This window comes from Protopterus annectens, chromosome 6.part1 (assembly GCF_019279795.1).
Source record: "Protopterus annectens isolate FY-2018-M chromosome 6.part1, PAN1.0, whole genome shotgun sequence".
Classification (NCBI taxonomy): Eukaryota; Metazoa; Chordata; order Ceratodontiformes; family Protopteridae; genus Protopterus; species Protopterus annectens.
Window position 1 is genome coordinate 260,505,756 of NC_056738.1, and position 16,728 is coordinate 260,522,483.

The window sequence follows — 16,728 nt, forward strand, 5'->3', positions numbered from 1 at the left end:
TTTGTATAAGGAATGTAGATTATGTAAGTCATCACATACAAATGAGATGGATTTAATTACACACGCTAAAGTGCACAAAATACGAGTAATGAAACCAGATAAAGGTGGAGGGGCAGTTCTTATGCATGAGGCAGATTATGTGGAGAAAATGTATGACTTATTATCTGCGGAAGAATATATACAGGTTTCACTTAACGAACTTAATCAAGCATATCAAAAAGTGAAAAATCATTTAAGTGACTTGTTTATTGAAGGGCATATAACCATTGAAATGTATCATTACTTCTCAATGCAGGCACCCCTTACTCCCATTTTGTTTGGGGTCCCGAAATTACATAAAAATATCTCTACACCGCCCTTTAGACCCATAATTGATGGTCGCAATTCAATAACCTATTCTTGCGCTAAATGGGTAGATAATAAATTAAAAGGTTTTTTAAAAACTGAGGTCCAGATATGCAGAGATTCTTGGCATGTTTTGGAGAATTTGAACAACATTCCTTTCAATGCTGATTACATTTTCTTAACAGCTGACATTAAAAATTTATATACGGCAATTCCACAAAGCACAGGACTGGATTGGGTTAGAGACTTTTTATTATTAAAAAACTGTCCTGGTGATGATGTTGACTTAATTATTAACATTCTTGAACTAGTGTCAGAAAATAACTATTTTATGTTCCAAAAAGACATATTCTTACAGCGATCAGGCGTAGCAATGGGCTCCCCATGTGGGGGCAGTTTCGCCAATGCTGTAATGGCCTTTTGGGAGCATACATACCTTTTCCCTCACAAATTATTTTGTGAAATTAATGGTTGGTATACACGCTATCAAGACGACATATTTATGGTTATTACTGGGACATCTGAACAGGCTTCACAACTAATAGATGAAATGAACTCTTTTACTTCTTTTTTGGAGTTCACTTTTGAATCAAGCAACACAACAATTAATTTTTTGGATATCAACATCTCCAAAGACATGATACATGATGTCTTTGTTACAAAAATCTTTAGAAAACCTACATATAGCAATTCTTTTTTACACTTTACGAGTAATCACCCCTTCCATCAAAAGAAAGGGGTTGTCAAAGGACAATTTGTCCGGGCTTCTCGTATGTGTTCAACAGATACAAACTTTGAAGAAGAATGTGAGAAACTATGTGAAATGTTTCATAATAGGGGATATCCAAATCACTTAGTCAATGCAGTTTATTCCGAAGTAAGTTATAAAAGGGAGAATGGTCTTATTGGTCCCATTTTTCAAGGTACTGCCCCCAATACAGAAAAAATAAACACAAACATTCTGCACAATGATAGTCAGAGTAATGGAGCTACAATTAATAATTATAATACTAGTTTTCTTACACAATTTAATTCCAACATTGGGCAGATAAAAAAAGTTTTGATAAACAATTGGGAGTGCTTATTACAGAATGAAAAACTTTATTCCCTATTTGGCCCGAAACCAACTATAGTATATAAAAGGGGTTTAACTATTAAACAATTATTTGAGTCCCCTTCAATAACTTATAAGCCAAATAAAGGAATGATGAAGTGTGGTTGTTGCAAATATTGTAAACACATACAGATTGGGTCTACCTTCACAGTTCGTGGTATAAAATACCACATTAATGACAAGTTTAACTGTGAAAGTCAAGGGGTGGTTTACCTTGCTAAATGTAAAGACTGTGCTGCATATTATTTCGGAAAGACAGAACGTGCATTGAAAACACGCATATATGAGCATCTTTATGCCATATCCAAACAAAACCTGTCGAATGCGTTAGCTAAGCACATTAGTGAAAATCAGTCACACAGTTTTCTATTTAATGTTGTTGAAAAAGTTCAAAGAAATCCCAGAGGAGGGGCATGGTGTTTAAAACTACAGGAACATGAACTCCTCTGGCAATTGAAAACAAACGCATATACATTCCCAGGAATTAATGATATGTGTTCCATAAAATGTCTTCTTAACATGAAAGCCTTGAATAGATAAATTACATCATATTTTAGTAAAATTAATGATTATGTAACATATATTGTTTTTCCCTTTTTTTTCTATTTATTCATTGGTGTGTATAACACAAGATTATGGAATTTTGTATTTACTAGATAAATTATTAGAAATGAATGCATCTGATATTTAGGATTATGCATTAGTAACATACTTACAGTTAAGACAATTTCATTTCTGGAAAGCAGCATTAACATATAAGTAATACTTTCTATGTTGCATTTTAAAATGTTTTTGCAAAGTATTTTTGTAGTTATAAAACATACAAAATAGATTTACATATATTTATACATAATTCCTCTTGATAAATTTGCTTATTTTTATGCTTATTTTTATGTTCATTTTTAAATTTCATAATGCAGAATTTTTGGTAGTTGGTTAAAAATACATATGTAATCAAAGACTTTTGCAGTTCTGGGCAGTTAGTTTTTGTATGTACTGTTTTTACTGAAGTTGCTTTGTTTTACCCTGACTTAATTGAATAATTAATTAATTTGGTTATTGTTCACAAAATAGGTCAGCTGGGTACTCAAAGCCTATATAAGTGTTTTAATATATTTCTGTATTTGTCTGAAGAAGTGCATGTATTTGTATGCATGAAAGCGCTTACAAGTAAAAGGCTACATTTGTTCTACTTCGGCTGGCGTGATTTGTGACCTGTTCCTCTCCTTGTGTATTTTTTATCAAGTTTATTCAGTTGTTTGTTTCCAAACCTAACAATGTAATTAGCATATCTGAAAAAACATGTCACGTCCCTACTGAAGCAGAACTGTACATACCCACCATGGTCTGAAATACTGGTTTGTAAAGCAGTGACCAAGATACAACAGATCTGCTTCCTACACTCCCAAAGGGGCAGTATGACCAGTACTATGGCCCATCACATAGCATCATTATGCTGCATGCATTTATCTGCAGCACATGGAGATTGTGCCTTTGGTGTACAAAATGACCTATATTAATACTCAGGGTCATGTGGGTTCTAGTGCAGAACTGATTTTTTTTATTGTTGATCTCACAAAAAACAGGCCACGGTGGTGCAGCGGTTAGCATTGTCACCTCACAGCAAGAGGTTCTCCAGTTCGATTCTTGACTGGAGTGCCTTCTGTGCAGAGTCTGCATGTCCTTCCCACAGTTGAGTGAACGTTAAAGACATGCAGGTAGGTGTGTGCATGTATGAGTGTCCCTTCTTTGAAGGTTGGGCACTGGGCTGGCAACTCAACACCGTAAAAATCCACTGCCAATCATTAGCGGAACGGTGATCTGCTGTGGTGACCCCTAACTGGGAAAAGCCAAAAAAATTTTTAATCTCAGAAAAAACGTTTGTACTAACCAAACTTCACTTGCATGTGTACTTTACTCCACAGGCCTTCCTGGGGTACAATAGCATATGCCTTCCTCAAAGATTTTTAGGCTGTTTCATGAATTGCATATAGCACGGGTTCCCAAACTGTGCACCGCGGCACCCTGGGGAGCCACGGCTTCCTTACAGAGGAGACGCGAAGCTTAGCAGCTGATTGCAGGTAAGCGAATGCCTGTATGAGTGTGTGTGTGTGTCTATCTGTCTGTATGTGTGAGTGAATGCGTGCATGAAAACAAAAGAGTCTGTGTGTGTGAGAGAGATCGAGAGAATGAGAGCAATGCGTGAGTGAATGCAGGAATGAATGAAAAAGTGGCTGTGTGTGTGTGTGTGTGTGTGTGTGTGTGTGTGTGTGTGTGTGTGAGATCGGGAGAGTGAGAGCGATGTGTGAGCGAATGCAGGAATGAATGAAGAAGTGGGTGTTTGTGGGTGTGAGATCGGGAGAGTGAGAGCGATGTGTGAGTGAATGCAGGTATGAATGAGTAAGTGACTGTGTGTGTGTGTGTGTGTGTGTGTGTGTGTGTGTGTGTGTGTGTGTGTGTGTGTGTGTGTGTGTGTGTGTGTGTGTGTGTGAGAGTGAGAGGGATGTATGAATGAATGCGCAAGTGGGTGTGTGGCATGTGGGTGTGAGATCGGGAGAGTGAGAGCGATGTATGAATGAATGCGTAAGTGGGTGTGTGGCATGTGGGTGTGACAGCAATATTTAAAATCTGTACCTATTTGTCCCCCCATCATTTTAGGCTTTGTCCAGATTTTTTGCTCTAAAAATCTGGACAAAGCCTAAAATGATGGGGGGGGGACAGATTTGAAATATTGCTCTTACAAACTTAGAAAGTTAATAGAATAATAGGTTTTGCATTAGCATGAATTCTCTGAAGGATATGGAGTCTTAAACTCAAATGTTTGTCATTATTTAATGACTTCAATCCTCAACTATTTGTCAGAAAAGTACAGATTTTAGGAGGAACACACCAAAAATATAAGGCAAAAATCTGGATATTCTGCGAAAATCTGTACAGTTAAGAGGTGTGAATCACATACACACATACACAGCCACTTCCTCATTCATACCTGCATTCATTCACACACATACACACAGCCACTTTCTCATTCATGCATGATTTCATTCACACACACACACACACACACACACACACACACACACACACACACACACACACACACACACACACACACACACACAGCCACTTCCTCATTCATACCTGCATTCACTTACACACCTCTCACTCTCCCGATCTCACACATACACACACAGCCATTTCTTCATTCATTCCTGCATTCACCCACACATCGCTCTCACTCTCCCGATCTCACACATACACACCCAGCCACTTCTTCATTCATTCCTGCATTCATTCACACTCGCCGTGAACTAATAAGCTTAACTGCAAAATAAATCACAAACTCTTTGCAGTTTATTTTGCAGCTAAGCTTATTAGTTTGCAGCACCCCTGTGAGGAAGCCATGGTTCTCCAGGGTGCCGCAGTGCACACTTTGAGAACCACTGAAATATGCACTTTATGTGCGCCACGGGGGGGAGAGCCTTGGGAAAACCTGGATTCAGCAAGGTAGCCAAAAATCAAAAAAGTTTGGGAACCACTGGCATATAGCCTTCCACAGCTGTTTCTGGGTGGACTAGAAATTCACAGTTTATGCCATGTCTTTGATTCTCACCCTGCTGGTATATCTGTACATATGAACATTATGTAAGCCATTAATCACATTGAGCACATATCGGTTTCTGTGAAGAAGCTAATGTATTAATTTACTATTTATTATTATTATTATTATTATTATTATTATTATTATTATTATTATTATTATTATTATTTTCCTCTTTGGATTTTTACTTGCCCAGACAATGCAGTGGGGAGAATATACATATTGCTTCAATGCCATTAAGTCTATACCTGCTTCAAAGCTAATTACATCACTATAGGTCAAATTAGGCTTTCTGTGAATCACATATTGTTAATAATTAAACGTGCACAAAAATGTTTACCATAATCAAAAATGCTTATATCTCTTGCCTGCTGATGGTACATTTGTTGCAAAGAGTACGGTTATAGTTTGTGACCATGGGCTCTATCCCTAAATCAGGCAGTGATGCACTTGCCTTCATGCCTGATCTTGCATGGATCAACCTACATTGCAGATTTGATATTATACATGATGTACTTGGGGGGGGGGGGGTCCACAGCTAATGAATGCTCAGGCAAGGCAAAGACATTCTCAGAACTGTGTTCGTGTTGCTTGGGGCTTAAAAAACACTAGATATAATAAAGCTAGAAATCTAAATCCCTTTTTGTTAGGTAGAGACTAGTAGTACCTGACCTTTAAATATGACTGCAGCAAAATGGCTGATGGGAGAGGTAAGAATGCAACAATCAGACCTGCACATACAATAACAAGTACATTTCATCACTGCAAAAGGACTTTGATCAAGAAGTGGAGAAGAGATTTCTTTTTGATGGCATCCTGATTCTGGGCAAGGTATGATATAACCAATGGGGTGTTCATCAGTGCATAGGCGCATAGGTGTTTACTAACTTAATGACGTCAAGGACTTTTTTAAGCCTAGCCGCACATTCCAAATGTGTAACAAGTTTGGGTACCCCTGATAAGTGAAAGCAGGGAGCTGGGAAAAAAATATTATAACCTTATAATTCAATATGCAGGATTACCATGGATATTGTAACTAGCTGAGCAATGCACTGGCCCATATCCAGTCGCCTCATAAGTGGCAAGTTATGGCACTGCCATTGATACTGGCTTAAATTTAGTTGGCCCTATATTAACAGATACAATCAACTAAGACAGATCAAAACGTTTATTAGACTGATAACTTTGATCTGATGCCAACATGCAGGAAGCATATTTGGTGGTCTGTGCCATGCCTTATTGAGTTATAAGTTCATGATAGTTCATCCAGATGAAAGGAAAAGTGCTTTTATGCAGTAGACAACCCACATTTGGAGGGCTTCCTCCTCTATATATCTATATACATTGATGCGCATCTCTCTCTCTCTCTCTAGATATATATATACATATATATATATATATATATATATATATATATATATATATATATATATATTAATGATCCAGTAGCAACAAAAATACCAACACGAAAGAATCTTGTGTAGTGGTACTCCAAGGGAAAGGGGTTTTGTAATATAACATGTAGGGTTAGGATTAAGGGCAGAAATAGGGTAAGGCTTACAGTTAGGGTTAGCACGCATGAGTAAGATAGTGCAGGGGGGAGCCAAGGCTCCCCTGCAGCACCTTAGTAATGGGTATTAACCTTATCCCTAATGCTGCCCCTTCCCTCATCCCTAACCCTAAACTTTACCTTAATAAAAACCGTCCCGTAACACTGCCATTAGAAAAGACACACTTGGACACACAAACAAGCACAGATACACACAAACAGCACTACATCTATCTCCTTACCTAACCCTAATATGAACTGACTCACACACAAACATACAACACCAATCCCACTCACAACCACTCTCACCCCCTCCAACTCCACTCACATGTCTGGATGAAACATACCATCAACTATCCACACCATCAAAATTAAACCCAATCCCCTGCTTTTGACGACCAAATAGATGTTCAACAAAATGCAAGGGAACGCTCTTTCTCTCTCTCTCTGTATATATATATATATATATATATATATATATATATATATATATATATATATATATGTGCAGGCCAATAGACATCTTAGTAAAGATATATCAGTAACAATGATTATCATATATACTCTGCTACAAGGAGTTATACCACAACAACAGATATATTTGGGAGTTTGGGACATGCATGGACACATACACACTACCTGAATTTCCTAGCTGCACAAATTTCCCAGGGTCTTGAATACCCGTTGGTATCTTAGTTGTACACTAAAGCTCAACAAGGCCCTAATACCACCTGCAAATAATGCACAATCTGTGAAAATTTGTACATCTCTAAGCCACTGCTACCCTTTCTAATTGAGTTTATGTCTACTTGCTTTTCATTGTTTATTATATTTGTAGTATAACTGAAATGACAATTACATGCAATTCTGTTTTCTGGCTGACATTTTCTAAGCATGCTCTGATGATAGTAATTACAGGTGCAATTAAATCAAAGGCAATGCCTGCATGTATTAGATGTATGACAGGCAGTTCATTTGGGAAGCATCGGCTGGTGGTTTTCTGGGGTGGGCAGGACTGACATGTAGTAAGAAGATATGAGGGAATATTTGTCTTGCTCCCAAACTATGATGCAGTAGCATTTTTTTAAATAGGTCACAGTTAGGCCCTAGAACCAATTAATTGGACCTTTATAACAACTGACCAATGGCAGTAATGCATGCAAGACAAGAACAGAGAAGTTGTGTGAGTGCACACTGCCAATATCACCTGTGTTCCAGAGGCAATAGCCTCTGTGTAACAGTCAGACAAAACACTGTGCATGTAGTCTGTGAGGAAGAAGGGGACCCAGATGTGCAACAACTTAGGAGGCTCAGAGCATCAGGGTGCAAGTCTAGAGCTATTATTTAGAGATAAAGTGTTTTTATACCATGTATCGATTGCTAACTTGCTCTGTGTCACCCTTTTCTGGCTTTCTGTGGCCCTTCTTAATGCTGAGTAAGGACTTGGCTTTGAAGGTGCAAGAGAGGAAAGGAAGATGTCTAGTGAATGTTGATTAGCTCTCTGCTAGTCCTTGGCCATTTTCTGTGGTTTGGCAATTACATTTCACACATTTGTTAAAATTTAATGTAGGATATCTATCTATCTATCTATCTATCTATCTATCTATCTATCTATCTATCTATATATCTATCTATCTATCTATGTCTATCCATACATATATACACATACATACATACATAAATACACTTAGCAAGGTATACATCCATCAGTCCATCTAACTAGGTACTGAAATTTTTATCCACACAGTTATACATGACATACTTACATTTCATTTAGGTTCTTTAATTCACTTATTTTCTGTTTCAGATTAGAAGCAGCTGTTTTAAACTTTGCAAGGGCATCGTTGATAGGAGCTGGAAGGAGAAAAATATAAAAATGTATGTAATGAGAACATTTTTTGTGAGCCATTTTTCTGGGTCAGACATCACTTATAGCCACTGTTTACCTTTAGAATTAAACATTTTCTCGCATGTTATAGTAATAGTGTCAGAATCACGTTTAGGCACTGTTTGCCTTTAGAATTAAACATTTTTCTTGCCTGTTGTAATAATAGTGTCAGAACATTGTAAAATGTGGAAACTTCCTAAACTGCTGTATTTACATCTTGAGAAGTTTGGAATTAATAATGCAATGTTTATTAATTTATTTATCTAATCAGATCTACCTTCAACGGTATTGATTCCAAATGTAGTGGAATGCAATGCTGCCATTTGCAGTATAAAAAGGATTAGTAGCAAATTAAGTTGATTAGATTCTAACTGCTGATATTGCAACTTGCTGTATAATTGCTGTTACCTTACTAGCAGTACTTTGCTATGACTTTACATTAAACAAAATGTTAGTGGTACTTGGTGTGACACTGCCAGCCCAGCTATCTGGAAGCTTATAAATAATTCTATGTCATTTGTGAATACTGATATGATTTATACAGAACTGTACTATGTAATGTGTGAATATGGATATGATTTATACAGAACTGTATGCTATGTACTGAGCTTCAGGAATGTAACCACAGCATATCCTGCTGGAACATACAAGATTAACTTATAAAACTCCATGAAAATAAGTTGAAATTAAGTTCTTTATGATGTGCTATAAAAGTTAGTTAATGCAGCAAGGAGACATGATGTCTAGAGCTACACGTTTTTCTAGTGTCTGAAAAGAAAAGTAATTACTAGATTTAAAATGTAAAGTGTTTGATTGCTTTATGACTTCCTAGCAGCTATATAGTTCTGCAAACTTCTGAGAGATATATACACAGAGAAGTTAAAATTCTGTTAGTATCTGTTTAGCCTGGGAACTGAAGTCAGGTGATAAAGAGTGATGTCATCCAAGGTAACCCAGCAGTGATGTTTGATATTAATTTAGAAACTTTCTGAGAGACTGGGCATTTTGTATTTTGTCTTGGACCTAACAGGAACGTCCACTCATCAACATCTTAGCTTGCTCTGTAAGTAAGTTATTTTAGGTCATAATAACTCTTTTTAGATATAGTTAGGAATATAGTAAAGATTAGTTTAGATGTTTTCTGTATTTAATTGAGACTGTCCTGCATTGTTGTTTTAAATATTTCCTGTGATTTTGAACTCTGAAGTAACTGTGTTTGTTTATTGAGTATTGTTTTGTTCTTTTATTGTTTATTGTAAAATATATTTAAACCTATCTTTGTGGCTGATATTTGTGAGACATATTTAAGCTCAGTACTTGCATATGTATTTGGTAACACTGCACAGGCCACTCCTAAATAGCCTTGCAAGTCTTGGTCAAAACTACCATTTGGATTTATAGTAACATTACACAGTAGGCTCGGACACCCTTTGTAAGGGCCTTAAGTAACTGATAAAGAGTTGGCTGGTGGCAGCTAGAACTACCTTATAGTCTGGGCAGAAGTGGGCATAGCTAGTAAACCTGTGCCAACTTTTCCCAGGTGTGTGTGTGTTTGTATATCAATCAGATTTCAAAGTGAGTGTGTATGTGTCAGCTACATGGGCAGGGGCATGAAGCACTGACTGGACAGAGGGGGCACTGGAGGTCTTAACTTGGCCACTCAGCTCAGATCTCAACCTTATAGCTGTGTCAGTGGGGAGTCTTATTGAGGATCTGGAGAAACAGGGAGAAACCAGCCCCAGATTGACTGTGATCTATTTGTGCTCTTAAGGGAAATTGTACTTTACTGTGTGTATACTTGTCATCCTTCCATTGTGTACATCCCTCACTGTTGTCAGTGGTGAGGAGTGAAGCTCCTTGATTACTGGGCCAGTGCAGGGGTGTCACACTATGCTAAATGTTATGATACAGGTTTCTGTTCCACTGCTCTTGCTCCTGTATGGAGATGCATTGTGACGACAGGTCCCTCCTGTCCCCACCCTAGTAAGAACACAGGTGTATCGATACATAATGTTAAGCACACTGTCACATGCCTTCTACATATATCATGGATCATGAATCTTTTCACACAAACACTGTCAGTATTCTATGCCTTATGTTATCCTTTCCATGCTGAGAACAATTAAATCTAGGTCTCCTAAAATAATGAACATGTCACTGGGAGGGCATAAAAGTGTAAACAGAAGACTATGGATGGACATAGGTCTAAAGTTAACATTTTATGGGCAAGGCCCCATACTCTTATGATGGAGGGGGCTGTATATTCCATGTTACTCATCATAATGACTTTTGAGATTGACATTGCTCACAGAAAAAGCAAACACTATGGCTAGTATTCATGGTTCCGGGTTTTGGATTTTTCAAGCATTAATGTAAGAAGAGCAACGGTGCATCTATATGCAAATTCCTCAAATATGAGCAGCATATACTGCACACCATTAAATCTGCAAACCAGAAACTAGGCTCCCTTTATAGGATCAGTGGATTTCTTAAAAATACTGCAAGAAAACTCTAGCTATGACCTTCTTATTGCCAACTCTCTTATATGCTGCTCTCATCCTAACAAACTTAAACAATACTCAAAGAAAGAAACTTGCCTCCTGCTACAATAAAATAGCTAAATTTGATAACAGTCTCCCTCAAAGTATCCACCATTGTCATAGCTTAAAGCAATTAAACTGGTTTGAACTACACAACTACCTAACATATTCCCAACTAACTACAGCACACAAACTAATTTATCGTCCAGAAAAATGCCCTGCACTACAAAACTTATAACTGCCCTACTGTCCAGCAAGGGACCTCCATTCGAGTATTATTACTGTCCTACTGCCCAGCAAGGGACCTCAGTTCTACTAATAAATTCTTACCACTCACAGATAACTCATTAATGTTACAGGACCACTCGCTCTACTCCCAATAAGTTTCTAAACTCTGGATTTTTCTAGCGGTAATCTAAGAAGAGCAGCACTGCATCTATATGCAAATTCCTCAAATATGACCAGCATATACTACACAGCATTAAATCTGCACACCAGAAATTAGGCTCCCTTTATAGCATCAAAGGATTTCTTACAAATACTGCAAGGAAAACTCTAGCCACCACCTTCTTATTGCCAACTATCTTATATGCTGCTCCTATCCTAACAAACTTGAACAATGCCCAAAGAAAGAAACTTGCCTCCTGCTACAATCAAATAGCTAAATTTGCCAACAATATCCCTCATAGAACCCACCACTGTCATAGCTTAAAGCAATTAAACTAATTTGAAGTACAGAGTGACCTAACATATTCTCACCTAACTACAGTACACAAACTCTTTCATCATCCAGAAAAATGCTCTGTACTACAAAACTTATTACTGTCCTACTGTCCAGCAAAGGACCTCCATTCCAGTATTATTACTGCCCTAGTGTCGAGCAAGGGACCTCCGTTCTAGTAACAAATTCTTACTACTCACAAATAAGTCAAATAATGGTGCAGGAGACTTGCTCCCAATAATTACAGTATCCCCACATAAATAAAATTCTCTGACAAACTCAGTAGTTTCAAACCAGTACTTAAACAACATCTTAACCAACCCTGGTTCTGCATATGCCCATCACAAGGTTAAGACTTTGTGCTCACCGTACATACGTTCCAAATACTCTCCTTAAAGATAATACTCCCATCCTCTCACTGAAATGACAAAATTTTTATACATAACTGCTGCCTGTATAATCCATTAAATTACATATGGGCTTTCTCTTTAGAAACTTCTGCCTCTGTAAAATCTTAGAATGTATAAATGTAACTGCTGTATATGTATAACTGTAAATAGAAATGTAGCTACTCTGTGTTTAACTGGAGCTTAGTATAACGGAATGTAAGTAATTGGAAGTTTTTCTCCTAAGCCAGCCACTGAAAATAGGTACTACCCAGACAGAGTTTCCCGGTAAACAAAGACAAATAAATATGGTCAGCGGAAGTAATTCACCCTGATTATGAAAATATGCAGGCATGTTGATAAACACACCTACTTAAGGCAAAAGCATAAAGTTCTTGAAAACAAGTGTTCACCTGTGACCATTTATGTGCATAAGGTGCAGTATGCACATCACTGCAATTCATAAAGATAAACATAAAAGGGCCTCATTCGCATACAAAACATATACCAGACCAGACCCAGAACTTGCATGGGTAAATGTAAAAGTTTCATATTACCTTAGGATTACTCAAGATATGGGAGCAAATTACTTTGGAAACCTCGGACTAAGAAAAAGTAATAGATTATTAGAAATTATTATGAGACAGTTCAAAATGAGTTAAGATTGTTGAATCCACATCAAGAAATGTTTGTTTTATTAATATAATGTGCATATTGCAATGGCTTTGGTGAATACTATAAGCTGTCATTTGTAAATCAGAAATCTTTACACCAGCAGGGAAATGATTAGTAATCAGTGAAAAATCATTTTCTTTTGTGTCTTTTAATGATTGTGTTTACATTAGAAATGCAGTGATTTAAATCTAAAGTACTGAAGTGGCAAAGATGTTTTGTTGGTTCAACATGTGTCTTTACTGGCAGATTTCCCAAGTGTCACCAATAAATGAGACATGAAAGTATTATGAGTACAAGAATGTGGTAGAGGCTATTGTAAGAACAGATGTGTTAACAAATGGCTTTCTTTACTATTGTGAATGTATTTGTGATAATGCAAACATTACTACAGCAAAACTTTAGTTGGCTGGACTCTGCATGTGTATATAATTATGGGGTTGGCATGCTTTCATTGTTGTGTCATTTGACTGATGAACTTATGTATGACTGTGGCATTTAATGTGCAGTAATGATATAGAACAAGGGATTAAGGCAGAAAAAGGACAACTTAAATAATTTTTACGGGGTCAGAAATGAAAACATCAAGCTAACAGGAGGTTCGTGGATTGCAAAGTAGATGTAAGTGTGACTCCTCTTTTTACAATGAATCTGCAGATGGCATGGAAATTTTAACTATAAAATGTAAATAGGCAAGAGAATGCTTCATTAGCATACTCTGGGTTTCATCATTTCTCATTAATATCGCATTATGAATTCGTTTGCTTATGCCTATTCACGGCCATCGTGCATTAATGTGAGCGTCCTCAATAAATCATAGCTTTGCTGCACTTATTAATGAACAGTGTGATGGCTGTAACACATTCTCACAATGACTGTTAATACCGTAGTATTTTTTGTCACAAAGACAAGTATTTATTTATCATTGTCCTTACTTTGCCAGCACTGGCATGAGAATCCACACTTTTGAAACACTGTGTTTACATTTCTGTTATTCAAACATTTGTGCGTCAGTAAAAGATCAGATTCCATTATATCCATCATTCCCTGTTATCTCTCTCTGTACTTGTATTTTCAGTAAATATGTTTTAGGTTATTGGAACTCCTGTTCCATGGATTCTGATGATACAAATCATGTACTATTATAATTACCATATTTTTAACAGTTTCCATTGTCTCTCTCACACTTTAAGCAGCATTCTTTCTGCACATCTGCTACTTATCCCTCAGACAGGCCAGACAGTATACCTAAAGTCAGATGGACTGAAAAAGTGGCACACAGGTGTTACAGTACAGAAAACTAATGAACCATGGTCCTACATGGTCAGACTGGAGATACTGCTACAGTTAAACATAATCAAAGGCAAGTTTAATAATTTCTAATGGCCCTCAAGCTACATGTTATGTTCTAAAAAATAAATTTGAAATGTTTGAGCTGACAGTTACTAGGCCTGCATCAATTAGACTGTCCCTGATCCTTCAAAAGCAATACCACATCTCAATATCTGAGACAAAGGCAGATATTTAAAATCTACAATGTGTGATGACAGTGTGTCTGTTCCAAATCCTATTAATACTACTTTGCAAAGCGACTCTAAGTGTAATGGTTTAACTAACAGGTTTCCTTCCACACATTCCAGTTCCAGTAACTGTGCTGTTCATGTGATGTGAGTGGGATAGAAGTTAAAGTAACAATTTGCCAGCAAGACTGTGACAAATGTCATATGGTCAGATAAATACAAATTATTTATATTAGAAATGTTTGCTTAAGATTGTCTTCATCAAGTGCAGTGTTTTGTAAATAATCATATTATAGAATATGTTAAATGTCTTTTGAAAACTAGATAGTCAAATGCATTGAAAAATAGTAGATATATGCACTGACATGATCATTCTAGAGAGTTGAAGGTATGATGCAATGGTTGTGAGTACATTTGTACTTCATAATTTCAAAATAGGGGTTTCTCTTTCTGGGAGGCAGGCTGGGGGCACAGGTGATAATAAGAAATGTAAAACTGTTTGAGTCTGTATATACTGTGAATATTTATTATAGCCATTGCCACTTTAAGACTAATGTATAGTACTGCTATTTTAAGAATGAATGCATCCCATTTTAGACCAGTGCTGATGTCCAATGTAGTCATGTGCTGCCAGTTTGTACATAATAAGGGGTATTTGTTAAAATTCTGATGTATAATAACATTAATTACACTACTGATTGATATTACTGAATAACCAAGTATTTATCATGGCACTATCTAGTTATCAATCTCTTTATATATTAATATGCTACAAAGTTAACTGGAAAAGCTAAATACATTTTTGACTATCATTTCATTTTACTGACTGTATCACATTAATATTGAATGAATACAAGTTAAGAAATGCATTTGTACTGTTATATTTTAAATGAATGTTGTGCTAAATATTTTGCATCTTAGTTACTTGTTCTGAAAAAAAATCAAATGCATATAAAACATTCAAAGAAATGAAGATTCAGTTGGCCTTTGCTCAGATCATTTCCACTTTTTTAAGAAACAGTATAGTCTAGAACTCCAGCTGCATGTCCTCCCTGCGTTCATGTGGGTTTCCTCCGGGTGCTCCGGTTTCCTCCTACATTACAAAGACATGCTTCTGGAGTGTTTCTCCCTGGGCCTCCGCTGAAAATTGGCTTTGTTCCAAGTTGGACTTTCCCGGTAAATAAATGTTAAATAAAATAAAAAAATTGTGAGATCTCAGTCACTGAAAAAAAGGACAGAAAAAAAAGATACCAAGTATGAGGCCATATGTCATTGTTCATTTTCTAGGCTGAAACCAAGTTTGGTATTTCAAAGGTAAGCATGCCGTGCCCAAAGACCCGGGTGTATTAATTACTGCAAAGATGTATAAAGAAGTTTGGAACTTGGTGATGATAGACTTTGTATATGGATTGCAGGTGTATAAATAATAAGTATTAGTTTAATATGTTTTTATTTTTTAATGATTAAATGCTGTTTCTATCACCAGCCAAAGATCAGCATCGGCAAAGTTTTTTTTTCAGTGCAGAAATTATATACACTGTATTATCATAATCTGCATTCTGGAGTCATTCACTTGTGCAGACAAAAAGTGATGTGCATAGTGAAGTTGAAATGGAATAGACCCAATAAAAAACAAGAAAGTATGCCATGTCTGAGTTGGCAAAGAATATGCATCTAGTTTCTTCCTGCTAAAATGATGACATGCGGCAGTAAGTAAACCATGTGTTGGAAGATGTCAATATAAAACGAGATTGAAAGAAGAAACATTTCTAGAATTATACCTCAATGAAGTTACGTTTATTATGCATAATTATCACCATGAAGCCTGGCTTCATGACTTGAGGCAAAACATTCCTTCAGACTCTGATGATCAGAGCCTTAGTAGGAACCAGGCTGTCTGAGGATTAGCTGCAGGGTGAAGCAATGTCTAGTTAAGACACCTTTGCATAGGATACAGTTTTCCTATGACCTGCCAAAAATTCTCAAGTGGAAACTAATGAGTACTGAGCCCTGTATCACTGTATCTAGTGAGTGCATAGGCTCCATACGGAGGTACTTATGTGATAAGAGGTGGGAAAGGTATGAATAAACAATGCATCAAATAAAAACGAAAACTCTTATCCTCGAATGTGACAACAACCTGGATCTGTGTTGACTTGGTTGTACTAATAGAAAAATGGAGCAAAAATGAGAAATGGGCAGAATCCTGGACCGGTGTGCATTTTTTTTTTTTTTTTTTTTGGGGGGGGGGGTTCAAAGAGCAAAAAATGGTCACCTAGAAATGAACGAATAAGCAAACTAAACACTCGTTATTTACACAATCACTAAAATATCTCTAACTTACCCAGACTAATATTCTTATTGGACAGGACAGTGCCAAAGCTTTCACTGG

At 36.8% G+C, this 16,728-nt stretch overlaps 1 protein-coding gene across 1 annotated transcript in view; it reads right to left on the reverse strand.

The window, feature by feature from the left end:
* Positions 1-16,728, reverse strand: part of NAALADL1 (N-acetylated alpha-linked acidic dipeptidase like 1) — a 712,563-nt gene that overhangs the window by 150,541 nt on the left and 545,294 nt on the right. Inside the window, exons 16-17 of the mRNA XM_044075363.1 lie at positions 16,681-16,728; positions 8,376-8,463 (exon numbers count right to left, since the gene is read on the reverse strand). The exon at positions 16,681-16,728 is cut by the window's right edge and continues 126 nt beyond it. Coding sequence (XP_043931298.1) covers positions 8,376-8,463; positions 16,681-16,728 — 136 coding nt within the window. The remainder of the gene's footprint in view (positions 1-8,375; positions 8,464-16,680) is intronic.